Source organism: Miniopterus natalensis, chromosome 10, assembly GCF_054644295.1.
Source record: "Miniopterus natalensis isolate mMinNat1 chromosome 10, mMinNat1.hap1, whole genome shotgun sequence".
NCBI lineage: Eukaryota > Metazoa > Chordata > Mammalia > Chiroptera > Miniopteridae > Miniopterus > Miniopterus natalensis.
The window spans coordinates 72,089,782-72,108,132 of NC_142090.1; the positions used below are offsets into that span (position 1 = coordinate 72,089,782).

General features: G+C 41.8%; 1 protein-coding gene across 1 annotated transcript in view; it reads left to right on the forward strand.

Annotated features, from left to right (window-relative positions):
- DNAH11 (dynein axonemal heavy chain 11) overlaps window positions 1-18,351 on the forward strand; it is a 203,131-nt gene that overhangs the window by 82,766 nt on the left and 102,014 nt on the right. The window contains exons 38-44 of the mRNA XM_087820874.1: window positions 437-631; window positions 1,861-1,938; window positions 4,091-4,223; window positions 6,248-6,375; window positions 7,610-7,758; window positions 12,319-12,469; window positions 15,578-15,709. Coding sequence (XP_087677000.1) covers window positions 437-631; window positions 1,861-1,938; window positions 4,091-4,223; window positions 6,248-6,375; window positions 7,610-7,758; window positions 12,319-12,469; window positions 15,578-15,709 — 966 coding nt within the window. The remainder of the gene's footprint in view (window positions 1-436; window positions 632-1,860; window positions 1,939-4,090; window positions 4,224-6,247; window positions 6,376-7,609; window positions 7,759-12,318; window positions 12,470-15,577; window positions 15,710-18,351) is intronic.

Below are 18,351 nucleotides of genomic sequence, written 5' to 3' on the forward strand. Positions count from 1 at the left end.
GAAAGCCCTCTTTGGTTTTCATCCAAGATAGAACAAATCCCAAACTGAAAACGGTTGAGTTTAATCTTCTGAGATTCTCAGAGTACTTTGAACAAAATGATCTGCTTGGCCTCGTTCATTTATATCCTGGAGTTTGGGGATTAAGGAGAGAGGGGCCCAGACACTTTCTCAGGATCAGAGCAGATCATTGGTAGGGATGGAACAGAACCTCGTTGATGGCTGTAGTCTGAGGTTGCCCATGATATAGGCAAAGCCTTCTCATGTTCTGATGTGTGACCTTGAAAGCATTCGACCTCCCTGCAGGTAGAGTGCCATCCTCACAGAGAACCATCTTGGTGCTCATACTTTAGATATGAGAATTAACAACATCTTTAGCTCTTTAGGTGTTTGTTAGATACTGTATTGGCTTTTTTTTTTAATAAAGTATCTTTTCTAGGTACTCATGAGAGCACTAAGGGACTTCAATATGCCTAAAATAGTGACGGACGACATCCCAGTGTTTTTGGGCCTGATCGGTGACCTGTTTCCAGCCCTGGACGTGCCCCGGAGGAGGGCGCCACACTTCGAGCAGACGGTCAGGCAGTCCACCCTGGAGCTCCGCCTGCAGCCCGAGGAGAGCTTCATCCTCAAAGTAAAGGGGGCACTGACTTGTCAGGGAGCCCTGGGGATGTGCAGTGACAATACGGTAGTTAAGTGACACTGAATCAAGACTTCAATTTCTACATTGCTCTAACCTTAATATGATCCAGCATATACTTTAAAGCATTTGAATATGGCCGTCTTCCCTAGAGTAAATAGAAACAGTTTGTTGCCTCAGTCTCTCAGAAGGTGAAAACACATATATGATTAAGTCATGGTTTTTGTTAGTCTGTAAAACTTCTTGGTTCTTCTTGGTGATGTGCATCAAAATTAATGTTGCTCTTTTCTTTCCAGTTTAGAGGAAATTGAGAGTAAAATCATTAGTACATGTTTTTTATTGTTTTTTTTTTGTTTCAATCCTCACCTGAGGATATTTTTTCCATTGCTTTTCAGAGAGAATGGAAAGGGGAGAGAGAGAGAGAGACATAGATAGATTGCCTCCCTTGTGCACCCCAACCCCACCTGGGGCTGGGGATTGAGCCTGCAACCGAGGTACATGCCCTTGACCGGAATTGAACCCGAGACCCTTCAGTCCGAGGGCTGGTGCTCTAACCAGTGAGCAAACCAGCTAGGGCAGTACATGTTTTAATGGGGAGGAATGTCTACATGTTTGACATCCTCTGACTTATTAAAGGCATGTGCATATGCGTGCTCAGGTTGGGTGTAGTTGAATACATGGATGTTAAAATACAGAGCGCCTGTTTGAGAGGCTGTAAGTCATTACTCAGAGGTAGATAATGATTGGCCGCCCTGCACTGCTTTTGTTCAGCGTTCATGGAGCCTCGGGTTTTGTAAGGAGCCCCTCCGTGCACCCGGCCCTGCACTGCGTCCTTCCCTCCTGCCTGTGTCAGGGGTTCACTGAGTAACGGTGGTCTTCTTTCTCACGCCTGTGTTCTGTGCTGCGAGGTCCAGGAGAGAGTGTACTTTGCCCTTGCCATTTACTTTAAGTTTCCTGGAATACAGGGTGGGGCAAAGGAAGGTTTACAGTTGTTCGTATGGAAAAATAATACAATGATTAAGAAATAATAATACAAGAATAAACTGTTTTGCATACTCATAACTGTAAACCTACTTTTGCCCCACCCTGTATAATGTTGTTAGTGGGGGCTGGCTTGGATTGTAAGGAAAGAATTGGGCAAAAATGGGTAGTGTTTTGTTTCGTTTTGTTTTTTAACCATGAACTCATGAAAGGAAACCGGTGACTGGCCGTGTTGTCTGCAGGTTGTCCAGCTCGAGGAACTGCTAGCCGTGCGGCACTCGGTCTTCGTGGTTGGAAATGCAGGCACGGGAAAGAGTGAGGTAGAGTCAATCGCCTGTTACTTTCAACCTTGGAAGGGACAATTTTAATTTTGTGGCCTATTTTCAGTTTTATTTAAGAGTTTCCTTCAGCGAAGGCCACCATACTTTTGGGTTAGAATCTGAGACTGTAATGTTGTTCTTTGATCAATCGGCACCATTTTCCTCTGCACTGGGGACTGGGAGAGAGTCACAAATAGAACATTACATTTACACGGGACGGCGAGCTGAGATGAAGATTGGGCTTCCCACACGAGCGATTTTGTGCCCTATTCATTCATTTAGATGTATGCCATCCTATTTTATGCACCTTTCAATAACATAATTCTGCCTGAATTCTTTTATCCAAAGTTCACATGTTGAGATACTCTAGAATAGGACACCTGGCTTGCATGCAATTGGCCCTACCCACATTTATCAAAACGACTTTGTTATCTCTTCCAAGTTATCCTATGTTCTCTTTATATCATTAAGAAAACCCAAATATTTTCCTTCAGTACTCTCAGAATATAGAACTCTAGAGGGCCAGAAAAAAAAACTTGAAAAAAAAGGGAGGCAGCAGAAACCACATTTTTTAGGTACCTGTTATGAGCATTGTGAGGCACCTAGTAGGTTCATTATGTGTGATTTACTCTGCACAGCAATGACATGCCATGGGTATTATTTATTATCCCCATTGTTAGGTCACTGCTTGATTTTGCTTCGTCTCACTGACAGTCCTGGTAACATACTTACTTTTTGGTTAGCAGGCAATATATGCAGAAATACATGCATTTTTAATTCAGGGTGCTTGGGTATAAATATATTCAGTAGCCAACAGCTAAAAATAACCAGAGTGGGCCTGTGAGACTTTAGAGCATGGTATAGAGAGAACTTGCCGGTATTTAGACCTGAACCCAGAGTGGAACCATTATAAAGGGAGGCCTTGTATAGGGATCTTTCTAGTGAAAAATCCAGTAATTGAAATATTATAGTCGATAACTGCAAGACCTGTAATTATTTTGTTAGAGTAAGTTTCAGGTGCGGGCCATGGTTTAAGGAAGGAAAAATTAAATTCTATAATTTTCAGTAGATTAATGGTTTCTAAAAATGCCAGCTTACTATTCCCAAGGCAGTCAATTGCTTTCATCTAGTCTGCATGGATTCTGTTCTATTCAGCCTTTACTTAAGTCCATGTAACCAGAGCACCAAAGCTCAGGGCCGTGTTACTTAACATTTTATTATTCCAAAGTATTTGGCAATTGTTTATCAGTCCTTCAAACCCCTGTGAGAAGATCAGGATGATAAGTATCTAAAGTAAAATTCATGGCTTTTTAGAGAAAGCAAAAAGGATAGTTGGGGCAGATATTTGGGTTAAGTTGCCAATTAATTAAACAGACATAAATTAAGCACCTACCTTGTGAATTCTTATCCTCGAGGCTCCTTTCCCTCATGATCTAGATGAGGGTTTCTCAGCCTCAGCACCACTGACATTCTGGACGAGCTAACTCTTTGTTGTAGGGCCTGTTCTGTGCATCGTAGGATGTTTAGCAGCATCCCTGGCCTCTGACCACTACATGCCTAGTAGTGGGATCCTCCCTCTTCCTTCAAGTCAAGACAATCAGCTATCGAGAACTATTGCTCCAGGTCACTCATTAGATCTCAGAGCACATCCAGACCAGCATCACAGGCATTGCCTGGGACCTTATTAGAAATGCCACTCATAGGCCCCACCCCAGACCTCCTGAATCAGAAACTCTGTGATTGGGTCCAGCTGTCTTAGAGGGTGTTTTAACACCCTCTTAGAGATCCAGATGCAAGCTAAATTCTGAGCACAATCTAAATAATACAGGCAGAGTGGATTTTAATAGCATGAACAGGGACACTTACTTACATAAATAGCCCTTCGCACACAGGTTAAAAATTTCAAATGATAGAGTGACTTCCTCTAGTCTGCATTGTTCAGAGAAGCAGATGAATGGATCCTAAGGGATCTCGGGTTTAAATTTTTCAAGATAGTAATGAAAATGTACAGATGTAAATTTTTCCCATTCTCAATCTTAACACACGTAGAATATCTAGGAATGTATAACGAATGAGGAATATCCTTTGAAATCTTTTGCTTTCCATTTGGCTTACATTAATAATTTTCTTAGCTTTTTTCCCTCCCCTTCAGATTTTGAGAACACTGAACCGAACATATGTTAACATGAAACAAAAACCCATTTGGAATGACTTAAACCCTAAAGCTGTGACAACAGATGAACTCTTTGGTTTCATACATCATGCTACCCGAGAATGGAAAGATGGCAAGTACTGTTTCCCCTTTTCAAGTGCTAAAAATTTCTCATTTTTCTCCAGAAAACCATTTCTCAGTTGAAGCCGATTTTAGGCATAGTTGTAGATTTACTGTTTGTATGTCAGCATTCCTGGAGATATAGCAACTCACAACAGCATTTCTAACCTATACATTAAAGCTAGGTTTGAATAAGTGGTCAATTTGCGTTCCACAGGTTTGTGCTAAGAGGTGTGTATTTTATCCCACATCAGTTATGTCAGGGCTCCTGTTAACCAAGAAAGAAGTCAGCACGAATGCCTCAGGGAACGTTTATAAAGTACCTGATACAAGACACCAACTGAGTTTCAGGCAGGCCCTATTCTAGGTACCAGGGACAAAAGTCAATGGGACGTGTTTCTTGCCTTGAAAGTATTTGCAGGCAAGCAGAACCCTTTGTTGAAATCTGTTGTTATTCTCATTTCATTAAGTGCGCTATCCTTGGCATCACCCTGGAGCCCTTTTCCCCTTTCACACCCTACCTTCAGCTTTACAGCACATCCTGTAGGCTTTACCTTTCAAATACATACTCTACGTCTGTAATATTTTAAACAAAAATAAAATTTAAAAATACAAAAAATAAAAAATAATAAAATAATAAAATACATACTCTATGCCAGCACTTCTCTCCTCTGCAGCTACCACAGTAGCCCAACTGGTGTCCCTGCAGTTCCTTTTCCATACAGCAAGCAGGGGGCGCTCTTCCACATGTTAGTTCTCTGCTTGCCATTTCCATTGGGTTCCATCAACCTTATAATCCATCCTTTATCCAAGGCCTACCCGGTTCTGTGTCTAGATCCTTCTCTGCCATCGCTGACCTAAGTTCCTGCACGCCGCCCTGCACCTGCTCTATCTGAGCCTTAAATTCTGGCCTCCTTGCTCTTCCTGGAACATGCCAACTATCTTCCCATCTCGGGGCCTTTGCACTTGAATTCCCACCGTCTGCAATGCCAGAAGTACCTGCACAGCCTCCTTCTTTGCGTTATCCAAGTGCCACAGGTCACATCAGAGAAGACTTCCTTGGTGATCTTGTGTGTAGGAGCTGACCTCATCATTCTCTGTCCATCTCTTATGTATATAAATTTTCCTAATTTGTGGGACAATCAAAATTTACTCTTAGCTTTTAAATCCTCCCCCCCCCCTTTTTTTAAGGACTGTGGCAGGAAGGGAATAATACCAGATTGTGCTGAAAAATCTGTGGAAGCTGTTTAAGTCGTGCTGGCTTTTTTTGAGTTATGGTGGCGAGTTCTACATACTGTCACTTATTTTTGCACAAGATACTTCACAGAGGAAACAAAACCTTCCACATACATGCATTAAGCCATTTGCTCTCACCGTAGTATTATGTTCTGAAAAATCAGCTATTAAATACGCCATGTAACACACACAGTGGATATGTAGTGACGGCAAAAAGGACCTATGGACTTAAAATGTTTTTATCTATACTTCTAGTGAAGTAATGATAACTCAATATAATGCCAATGACCAAATTTCTCAAGGAATTGTATAGTGCTCCTGAATATTTTAGCTTTAGAACTGTGTCCCTTGAATGTTGTTAGAGAAAAGTGGAGAAGGTGAAGTAGACTAATACTCGGCCTGAAATAGATATTGAATGCACATGCGGAACGTATGGAAAAGGGTAATGCCTTCATTTGGTGTAAATTTTGCGCTTCGTGTGTGTTACCTTTTTATAAAGTCCCACAGCTGCTCTTCAGGGAAGTCAGTATCATTTTTATTTGACATATAGGGAAGCTCAGGTTAAGGAACCTTCTCACGGAAGTGAAGCATTGCCCTTTGGTCTAGAGCCCAGATAGGGCCCGAAAGGTCTTATGCATTCATTGCCCACCAAAGGGAGGCAACAAATTGACCGCAGGTAAATTTACTTAACAAAAGAGCTTCCACTGGAAAAAAATACAAATTTATTTTAGAAATAAACAGCACCCAACTTCGTTACATGTGTGTATATATATGTTAAGATCGTTCATTCTTAATTTATAGGCCTGTTCTCGTCCATACTGCGAGAACAAGCCAATCTTACGCACGATGGGCCAAAATGGATAGTCCTGGATGGAGATATCGATCCCATGTGGATCGAATCACTCAATACCGTCATGGATGATAACCAGGTGAGGAACACCTCAGTGCTGACCTTAAACATGACACTTGGTGTGTATTGAGCTCCATTCCCCTGTTGAGTTTCATACTAGTTTCTAATCATTAGCGTGGTGGTTTTTATGTAGTTACTACTTTGAAGTGGCATTTTCCTGCTAATTCTCTCAATTTCATTGTTAAAGGATTTAAGTGAATACATTTTTCTTGTCTGTATTAATCAAACCATTTTTAAAAAAATATATTTTTGATTTCAGAGAGAAGAAGGGAGAGGGAGAGAGAGAAACATCAATGATGAGAGAGTCATTGATGGGCTGCCTCCTGCACACCCCCGACTGGGGATGGAGCCCGCAACCCGGGCATGTGCCCTGACTGGGAATCAAACCCTGATCACCTGGATTCTAGGTCAATGCTCAACCGCTGATCCACGCCTGGCCGGGACAATCAAACCATTTTTAAAAGGAGATATGTATCGAAGAACTTAGCCCATACACGTTTTACCATTTTCGAAGAGTTAGGCATAAATTATGACATCTTATCTTTGATTAAGGATGGAATACTTGGATAGTAAATGACAAGTTGGAAATTAAGTAGTTCCTGTGGCTACCGATTGAGTATAAATCATCCCTAAGCACCTTGCCAAGGTTAATCCAGCGCTCCCAGCAAAATCAAAGGGTAATGGTACAGGTCCCTGAGATACCACTGATGCAACACAACACCTGTCATTAGGGTCAAGAGAAAGAAATCAGAAATCATCATTACTCTAGAATAGAATTAGTCAGCCCCTTATATTAACAGAAATTGCTGCTTTCTGAACTAAGACATTGTCTATCATAAAAGATAGGTTCTGAGATCTTTATTCTTGCATGAGTTTCTACAGGAAAATTGATAATTGTGGTATTTGAGACTCTAAAGAAAGTTTATTTTTGTGGCATTCAGGCCTTTTCATGTAATCAATGCTTTGAACAAATGTCTTATATTTAGTAATAGTTAACCACAATTATTTAAAGTTGGCATCAGTAAATCCATGCTGGTGAGTTTGTTCCTCGAGGGTCAGTGAGCCGCCCTCCGGGATGAATTGAGATCTTTAATCTAGCTCTTTATTCAGACTCTCCTCTTCTAACGCGGGACAGCGAGCTCATAGCCTTTGGCACTTCTGCTGGGGAAAGGACTTTGTGTTGTTAGAAAATCGGCAGTGTCACTTAGCTCCAGAATGACAGGGCCCCTTTTCTGCTGTGCTGCTCTGTCCAGGTGCTGACCCTGGCCAGCAATGAGCGCATAGCCCTCACTCCCCGGATGAGACTGCTCTTCGAGATTCATCACTTAAGGACGGCAACCCCGGCTACTGTTTCCAGAGCTGGTATTCTGTACGTGAACCCACAAGATTTGGGCTGGAATCCGTGAGTACTGCTTTTTTTAAAATTGTGGTAAAACATACATAATATAAAATTTACCGTTTTAATCATTTTTGAGTGTACAGTTCAGTGGCGCATTAAGTACATTCACTTTGCTGTACAACCACCACCAACAACCATTTTTGTAACTTTTTTTATCTTCCTAAACTGAAGCCCTATATCCATTAAATAATGACTCCAGTCCCCACTGCCCCAGCCTCTTTCTGTTTGAATACTCTAGGTACTTCTTATAAATAGAATCATGCAGCAAGTGTCCTTTTGTGATGGGCATATGTCATTTAGCACAATGTCTTCCGAGTTCACCTATGTTAGAGCATGTGCCAGGGTTGCCTTCCTTTTAAGGCCGAATGCTATTCCATTGTGTGTATATACTACATTTTGTTCATTCATCAATAGATGCTTGGGTTGCTTCTATCTTTTGACTGTTGTAAATAATGCTTTTATGAATAGGACATACAGAATCCCTACTTTTAATTATTCTGGATATATACCCACAACTGGTACTTAAAGATTATGTGGTAGTTCTATTCTTAATTTTTAGAAGAACTTCCATAGTGGCTGTACCATTTAACCTTCCCACCAACAGTGCACAAGGGTTCCTATTTCTGCAGGTCATCACCAAAACTTAATTTTCTCTATTTAATAGCCATCCTAATGGGTGTGATATGGTATCTCATTTCAGTTTTGATTTGCATTTTCATAATGATTAGTCATGTTGAGCATCTTTTCGTGTGCTTATTGGCCATTTGTATCTTTTCTTTAGAGAAATGCTTATTTCAGTCTTTTGCTTATTTTTAAATATAGTTGTTTGGTTTTGTTGTTGTTGTGAACATTTCTCTTTTTAATCGTAGTTTTTAAAAGAGCTAAACATGTATATTAGGTATTAGCAATTAAATTGAAAGCTGATTAATTAGGCTAATTTAAAGGTAATTAAATTAGCGCCTGTGTGCCATTGTCGTTTTTAGTTGGACGTTACCCTGTTCACACCTTGTACATGTTAACAAATCAGTATTTGTAGAAGAAGTGAATAAATAATAATAACTCATATGGAGCACTTAGATATAAATATATCACTTAGTGAGCATATGTATACATATAATACACATACATGAACTGTGGTAATGCTTTGATTCAGAACAAGTTCATTGTGTCTACTCGCTTACTCTTCACATGCTCACAGTTCCCATAACTCATCCTGGTGGTCACTTGTCCCTCCCTTTAGCCTTTGCACTGTGAGCTGGAGCAACGCCTGAGCTCTGCGAGTGAGCATGTGCTTGTGGCTGGGGTGTTTCTGTGTCGGGTTCTTCTGTACCCCTCCACCATGCCCTCCCCACAGGCTGTCCTGTATAGGACACATCAGTGGGGTCTGTGCCCTACGGCCTCTGGTTTCTTTGGCCAGTGAGGAGCCCTGGCAGGAAGGAGACCGGGAGAAGAGATGAGGTCAGGCTATTTATTCCCCTGGCTCCCTCCCTGCTGGGTCACATCAGGATGACTGTGACTCTCAACTGCAGGTCACAGTTCCTTTTAAATCTCTCCCTAAGATTCCTTCTTCCAGGTCCTGGTAGTCCCTCACTCTCTTGTCCTTGCTGGTGTAGGTGCAATAAGCATCCCTCTATTATCACCCCGTGGCATGGCTTAAAATATCCTTTTGGCTTTGTCTCACTAATCCCCTCACCTGCATTGGATGAGCCTGGTGTCTTCCACCCCTGCAGCCCCATCCTTTCATTTTTGGATACTGTATATATTTGTAAACGTAAAGATTCAGAAATAATTGACATGCACCTCTAGTCAGCAGTGTCCTTCTAACTTCTGACATTTGTCCCAGCCACTGTGAATGACAGAGAACATGACGCTCTATGAGGGGCAAATTATAGAGAGCTCTGATGAATTCCTGCTGGGTCCTATATGACAGATTCCAACCCCAGACTATTGACTAATTTAAAAACAAAGTTTTCAGAAGCCTGAAAACTTTGGCTACCTAGATAGTTTCCAAACTACGGGATTTTAGACTTCATGTGATACATCTATAGTACTTCTGGAGAAGGAAATAGCAACAGAGCTGATTGTATGGAACATGTTTGCAGATGCTGGAGAGGCAAACATGTGGTTAGTGACCTAGATATGGGCACTAAGGTGATGCATAAGGCATCACAATGTAGCAGTTTCCTGAGGCAGCTGTCATTTTCAATCGCTTGTCATGACGGCAGTGTGTTTCATTTGGTCATGTTCAAATCTACAGCATTCTTTTTTAATTGTAAGAAACTTTTTTATAAAGTTGGAAACAGTTACCAACAAATACAGATCTGTATCTTCAGCTTGTGCCATTGCTGAAGATAGTAGCCTCTCCTAAATTTGCTGTCTGTCCCTCTTTCCCCCCTCCTTTGACTCCCTCCACCCTGCCCCCGCCCCTCCCAGGCCTTCACCACACTATTGTCCGTGTTCATGGGTTATGCACATGTGTTTTTAAGTTCTTTGATTAATCTTTTCCCACCACCCTTTAATGTCTGTTTTTATTCCAAACTATGAAAATTTAGTGGTAATTTATTCATGACATTATAAACTGTCCATATTTAACAATATAGACTTTTTTACTCCCTATGCTATATGGTGCTGTTGACCCCTGGCAGAGGTCATTTGGGGCCTCCCCCCCCCCCACACACACACCCTCGGGCAGGTTCAGCTCTTATCATGTCTCCTGGTTTGCTTGCGCTCACTTCCTTACTTGTGGAGGTGATTTGTAGAGGAGCACCCTTTGCTCATGGGCTTGGTAGGTTTTCTCTCAAAGACAGACTTTGGCTACTGCCAATGTGGCCAATGCAGTAGTTATTACCTGCCCCCTAAGTGCAAAGCCCATTTTCCCGTCTGGGGCCGTGTTGAGGCTACAGCTCCTAGTTATCTCTGCATAGCCTTCTGCTCCCACAGAGACTGGGAAGAGACTTTGCTGGGAGCTGGAGCTGGAATTCGTTATACCCATCGGAGCACTGGCTGCCACTCTCATGCCCTGTGGGACACAACTACCTTTCGGAGGTGCACAGCTAGGCAGAGTCAGGATAGGAGCCCAGCTCTCCCAGTTCCACCAACTGTGCTAATGAGTAACATTTATCAAGAATTTGTTACGTCAAATATTAATCTAAGCACTTTATACGTGAGAACTTGTTTAATCCTCAGAACAACCCCGAGAAGTCTGTATTATCATCATCTCCATTGACAAATGAGAAACACGAAGCACAGAGAGGTTGAGCAACTTGCCCAAGGTAACAAAGTTAAAACTGTGGAGCTGGGATATAGACCAGCCAGTCGGACTTTAGAGCTCCACCTGCCTAGACAATCCCGCCCCATCCCCATCAACAATAAGCTCTGGACACTAAGTTTCCACTTTGGCATCTGCTGTGCAATTAGAGGAGTAGCTGAGGGGTAGGTGTGGCCTTCTCACCTTTGTCCCCAGTAACCAACACCTGCTGTCCATTGTTTCACTGTCCTGTGGTGCCCACTGTCACCATCGCCCAGATATGCTCTCTCAAGTTACCATCATGAACCTGGACTTCAACTGAAAACCATTCCTCTTGGACCTGAAGAAGTTTTGACAGTTCTGATTTTATAAACCTAACAATAGTGTAAAGGTCGTTAAATATTTAATAAAACCCTGTTGTGAAGCCTTGCGAAAATCAAAGGGAGCCTTTTATAAGCTAATCATCTTGCTTTAGTTTCTTCTGATACTGAAAATGTGAAATCAGACTTGCCTGGAGCAAGGTATAGTCGTAACTCGTCTAGTCGCAGGGCTTCTCTGCGGGCAGCCGAATGTATTTGTTATCACTGCTTCCTATTTAATGAGGATTTTTTGAGCAGTTATTTTTTGTTGAACATCATAGTTTCTCCCCAGAGGCTACTGTGGATGCTACTCAGCCATGCGTCATTTCATTGATGAGTATTATTTTATTAATAAGTTAGGGATATTGTATCAAACTTGATAATGTTGTATAAGCTTCAGATTTAATACACATGTACCCAAGAGTGAGATGCCATTTCAGGGCCAGGTATTGGAAACACATTACCAGCCATCAGGTTACAGTTACATTCAGTCCAGTGGGAAAGGGGGGACTTTGAAATAGCCCCTGTGGAATTTTCACCTTTTTATTTGTAACTGATTTCTCATTACTAAATAATTGACGCCAAGATTAATCAAGAAAAGTCCCAATCTGTTTCCATAAATGCAGCCTACCCTATGCGGCTAGTTTCCTTCAGAAAATGACAAACTGCACCTCCTTATAAATGCTCAGTAATGGCCTACTTAGAAGTCTATTATGTTTGGGTTCTAAGTGCTGTTAGGAGTTTCTTTTACATACTTTTCGTTAAGGTAAAAATGGCCATAAAACTAGTCTTTAAAGGGTCATTTTTAAATATTTACAGCTGTAGAAATAGAATGAACTCACTAAACATGTCCCGAAGTGTGGCACCACGCCGTGTGCAAGAGGGAGCTTTGAGTTGGTGAAGTTCTGATTTTCAAGTTCTAGGGTTGAGTAAAAGCTCCTCTGTGCTCTTTCTCAGGTATGTGGCCAGCTGGATAGACAGAAGGCAGCATCAATCGGAAAAGGCCAATTTAACAATACTTTTCGATAAGTACGTTCCTGCGTGCTTGGATAAGCTGAGAACGAGCTTTAGAACCATCACTTCAATTCCAGAGAACAGCCTGGTGCAGGTGTGTCTTCTGTTACATTGAGGAACATTCTGGTCCTGATACTGGACCAGATACTGGACCTGATACTGGGGCTGATCAAGACAACAGGAGATTTTGCTTGAGCAAGAAGATGGAGAGATTTCTGGAGTTGAGGTTTCTCCAACCCTCATTCTCCAGCCCCCATGTTCCCCGGTGACTTTTGAAAACCCCTGTCACATACCTGTCACCTTCTGTTATCGTTCGGGTTTGTAGTCTCTTTCACGAGATTGTGAGTTAGAGAGCCGAAGCCATCTTTGATTCGTTTGTATAGCTCCAGGAATTTGCACAGTGACTAGCACATAGCAGGTGCTGAATGTCTTTATTGAATCACATGCTCCTCCCAAGTATATATGCATGAAATCAGAAGAGCACAGTCGTAACAGCCTTATTTAGTTTCCTGTATCCTAAGTAACTGGCCCAGAGAAGGTGCTCCATATGTTTTTTTGAATACAAAAAGTGTGAGTAATTAAAGATGTTGACTGTTGAGTAAGAGAAAGCTTCTGGACTCACCCACATAGGTGTCGCTACCCAGAAGGCTATCTTCTCTCTGTCTCTCCCCCCCCCCCCCCCCCCCCGCCCAAAAAACAACAACACATTTCTAAAGTCAGGTAAGTCTAGATGGAGAGGTCGTAATATTCACGGGCAATTTTTTCTTTAATACTCCTGAGGCAGTGGTGAGAGTGAAGGGTATATACAACACATTGTCATGGAAGCAAATAAAAATAATTCACAGTACACAGGAGTGAAGGCTGTGATCTTAATCTCAGCATGAAGAACTTTCCCCAGCCTTTTACAAGCATAAAACTTCACAGAAGGTTTGCAATTAGAAACTTTTCTTCTTCTCCTAGAGGAGCAAAATTGGTTTCAAAGTACTTTGTTACCATTAATGTACTATGTTACCAAATTTGTTTGAGGCTAGATTAGAAAAACTCTCAAGCATAATCAGAAGAGAAAGTTCAGGTTTTGGGATAATTCACACACCAATTAAGTAAACGCTAGTGTTCAACAGTAATTATCCAAGGTATAATTTATTTCTGAAAGCAGGTCTGAATTTATTCATAATGAATTAATTATGTGGTTAGCCTAATTAGACTTCCTCTGGTGTAATACTTGTAAAAAGCCTGGTCGAGCTCTTTCTCAAGTCGACTTGTGTGTTTGTGCGATTCTCTGTGGTGTGAACGTTTTCATTCAAGAGAAGTGTGAAAATAGGTCAGTGGGAATTCACATGACCTTTGCTCCTTTTGTCGTATTCAGAAATGGCATTTCCTCCTCAGCTCCTTTTTAGCTGTTTTATACAATAGTCTCTTTTCTGTGATTACTTATAAGGACTGGAATTTGAAACAAAAACGGGCATAAGAGAGAATAGCTTAAAATGGCGACTTTAAGAAATCAATGTATTATGTTTTGCGGTATATGAAACTTCTTTGCTTTAAGTTCGGTACAGTGTATTAACCCTTTCATAATATGCACCAAAGTGTGATTTGATTAACTGCTGACACGGAGCTCAAAATGGTTTCTAAGCACTGAGTTTGGGAGAAAATAGAAAAAAAAACACATAAGTTATTACAGTGTTCAGATCAATGGATAACTTAACATTGAGACCTTTCAGTCTTTTTGTTTCGATCGGAACAACTCTGTAGACCAACATGGTTTCAGCTCAGAAACAATGAAGCCTCAGGCTTATACATTACTTTTCTTGATGACAAATTGCCAAGTTTTCTTCTATTAGAAAACGATTTTAAATTGACAAACATAACGCAATATAAAAGACTAGAAATCAAGAGAGAAGATTGAAAAATATAACAGGTGCTCACCTATTAAAATTAAAAGCTTTTCACCCTACCCAGTTTTCTCAGTGGTTAGTGTATCAGCCTGCGGACTGAAGGGCCATGGGTTTGATTCCGGCCAAGGGCATGCGCCTCAGTTGCAGGCTCGATCCCCGGCCCCAGTCAACGCTCGAGTGGGGGGCAACCAATCGATGTGTGTCTCTCTCTCTCCCACTCTCTCCAAAAAGCAATGGAAAAAATATCCTTGGGTGAGAATTAAATAATAATAAAAAAATTAAAAGCCTTTCCAAACTATTTCCAGGACCCCTATTCCTCTCTACCATGGATTTTCACCATTGTTCTCGGTTGGGAGGAAGGGCAGGCCTCGCTTGCTGTGTTAAAGCTTGCATGGCTGTGCATATGGCGGTGATAAAAATCTGCCGTGTCTCCAAACACTGGTGGGAGGGTGTCATGAGTTTTGAGGGTCTGTGACAATGCCAGATTCGGTCAGAAACATGTTTATGACTGGTTATTATTTCCTGTGGGAAAGGCCTTTGCAGCAGCCACAGTCCCCTCATCCCTGACCTGGTACCCTACCATGGGGTGTGTTTTACACCAGCAGAGCACACTGGGGCTCACCTGGAGGGAATGGCGAACAAGTTCCTGAACAGTGGTTCTTCCAAGGCTAAATTTAGTCTGACAAACAAAAAAATGCCACAGGCTAAGGCTGCCAGTCCGACTTTCTAAATTTATGACAACAGGTGGGGAAAACGGCTGCCAAAGCAGGAAGGGAAAGTGGGTTATCTAAATGTCCAGCAAGTGGGAAATTGTTAAATAAGCCTTTCCACTCAGTGGAATTTTATTCATTCATTCCCAATGATGTAGGACGACACTCACTGGTACGAAGTGTCTTTAGTTTGTACTTTTAAGTTAGGAAGTAGGCTATAAAATACTGTGTGTAGTCTGACTCCCTATTTATAAAAACGAGAGCATAGAGATAGCCCCATTATTATTATTATTATTATTAGTTTGCTTATATGTATTTCCATTTATTACAGTGATTAATAATTGGACAATTGAAGATTTTAATTTTTTAATAGTTTATTACTTAGAAGATGAGTTAGATTAAAAGTGGCAAAGGTTTTCCACCATTGACATAGAAACCTGAGGCAGTCATTTTTGTCTCTTCCGCTGCAGCAAATCACAGAGCTGGGAAAAATTGTATACACTCTTACGGATGAAGTGGATTTGTTAATGTCTTGTGGGCATTCTCCACGATTGGGAAAAGATTGCCCCGAATGAATGGCTGTTTCTTGTTCTTTAGACTATTTGCGCTCTCCTGGAATGCTTGTTGACTCCGGAAAATGTACCTTCCGACAGCCCAAAAGAAGTGTACGAAGTCTATTTTGTCTTTGCTTGTGTCTGGGCCTTCGGAGGCACTCTGCTGCAAGATCAGGTGTGTTTACAACTAGTTTACAGAACCAGTTTTACTTGGGAGGGATTGAATGTGTGACCCCTATGTTTTTGTTATATTACATACATCTATCCTACTTGCCCTCTTCTCTTAAGCCTGGACATTTCCAGGCAAACGCACCCAGGCTGATTATTCTGACCTTGGCTGACTGCTAAATCCATAGTCTTCCACCAGATCGCCCTTTGCAGCTCAGGGCTCTGTGTCTCCACCTGGCTCTGGAGCTCTGCCAGCAGCGTGCCTGAGACCGAGCTCTTCCTCTTTGCCTTTTCTTTTCCTAAGCGATGCTCCCATTCCTCCCAGCTGCTCCAGTTTAACACCTGGCAGACATTACCCTTCCTTATTCGTATGTGTGATGGTTACCAGATCCCTTCAGTGTCAATTACAAAATAGTTGTCAAGTCTGCCCCCTTTTTTCCATCCCTGTGGCCTTAATTCAAGAGTGTGACATATTGAGATTGTCCTGGGCTGTTATGATGTCTTAGCTCGGGCTGCCATAGCAAAATACCATACGCTAACCGGTAGCTTAAAAAACAGAAATTTATTTTCTCTTAGTTATAGAAGTTAGAAGTCCAAAGGTCAGGGTGCCAGCACAGTTGAGTTCTGGTGAGGACCCCCTTCCTGTCCCGTAGACTGCTGCTTTTTCATTGTCTCCCCACAGGGCAGAGAGACAAAAATAAAAAAGCTTTTCTGGTCTCTCATAAAGGCACTAATCCCATCATGAGGACCCCATCCTCATTACCTCATTTAACCTAATTACCTCCCAAAGGCCCCACCTCCAAATACCATCACATTGGGCATTAGGGGCTTCAACATATGAATTTGGGGGGTGGTGGTGCAATTCAATCTATAGCTTATAACCTTTAAATTGTTTCCTCTGTCTCTAGTCTCTCTTCCCTCTAATCAGTCTCACACATGATTCCCAGTATAGTAGGCAACCCCAGGCCAGTTCCTTTCTGTTGGTCTTTCCTTCAACATTTCTAGCATATCCCATGTGTGGCTTCTGATTTCTTTTAGCAAATACTTGAAACATGAACTTGCACAAGCTTGTAGACACACACACTCACACTCACACACTGCTTAGACTAGCCAAGGTACAAAGTAAGAGTTTTTCAATGTTAGAAATTTGCACATCTAATCTCCACTATGCACCTTTCTTTATAGGTTTTTCTCATGTAATTGTCACAGTAACTCTTCAAGGTATCCTCCTTGTACAGATAAAGTAAAACTCAGAGAACTGAAATTACACAGATAGGAGATGATATCAGGACTTCCACCCAGGCATGTCTCTAAATGCCACACCTTCCTGGGTACCTCAGGATTTCTCATGGTCATAGTGCTTCCACAGGTGCCCTTGAATCTCGGCATTAAAAATGGTACACATCTTCCAGGCTTCCCCAGATGTGTCCAAATATAAACGGGATTTAAGTTAGAAGGCATCACAGCCAAGAGTGACCCATGTTTCTGTTGGTTTATTCATTGTAGGCCCTAAAATACATAGTTGCTACAACCTGTGGCCCAGTTCTGCTGCTTGTCACTAGGTTACCATAAATCATATCTATAAATAAATTTGTTATTCACTTGGCCTTTTAGGTCTTATTTTGACCCTTCTCCAAAGCTCCGTTTCCGTCTATAATCTCCAAGTGCTTTTTAAAGAATAACAGCCCCTGGCTTTGAGTGAGAGACAAGAATTGGTGTTGGATGATGTCACATGGTTTTTCTCAAAAGCACACTTCACAACAGGTGTGAGTTTCTTCTTCATGGAGACCACATGGAGACTTTCCCCTCTCCCCAGCCCCCCATGGGTTTTTATCAGTGTTCTCCACAAGGTTTTCCCTTTTCCAAGATTAGGAAACCAGGGAAAATTTCATGAATAGGAATGTTGACAGCTGAGATCTTTGTAGTCCTGACCCTACGCTGAACCTTCCTCCCACATGATCCTCATTTCATCTTTCCAATTTCCAAACATGGCAGCTTCACACTAGAATCCGGGCACCACAATGATCACCTTTCCCTCCCAGACACTTATTAATAGTCAACATCATCATCAATTTTCAAAAGGGCTCTAACTATGAAGCATTCAGAAGAGGGGCTGTGACGTTAGAAGCATGAATGAGGCAGATGCAGGACTATTCTTAGGATGGCCATTTATTAGTTTAACAAATTGGAGTGCCCACTATCTGCAGGGAAGGTGCTTGGGGCTTTCAATAAGCTATCTCACTGACACTTAAAAACCAAACCCATATGTATAGGTGCAACTGTCCTCTTCTTTTACAAAAAAGAGTGGAAACTTGGATAAGTTCGCCTGCTTATCAAAGACTACTAATGTCCGGGCCAGGTTCAAACTGCAGCAGACGACTCAGGGCCTGTGTTCTTAACCTAGACCATTGCAGAAACTTCCAAAATAGGTCTTACGTCAACTCTCCCTGGGCTCCCAGAAACTGCCATCCTCATTTATCACGTGGCTTCTGAAGTCACCTTGTCACTGGTCTTTCTGCTTCTGTGCTTGCCCCGTGATCCATTATCCACTCAGCAGCCAGAGTGATTCTTTTAAATGTAAATTGAATTAAATGATATATGCTAGAAGGAACACTTTAATGGATTTCTATTGCTTCCCCCCTCTTTTAA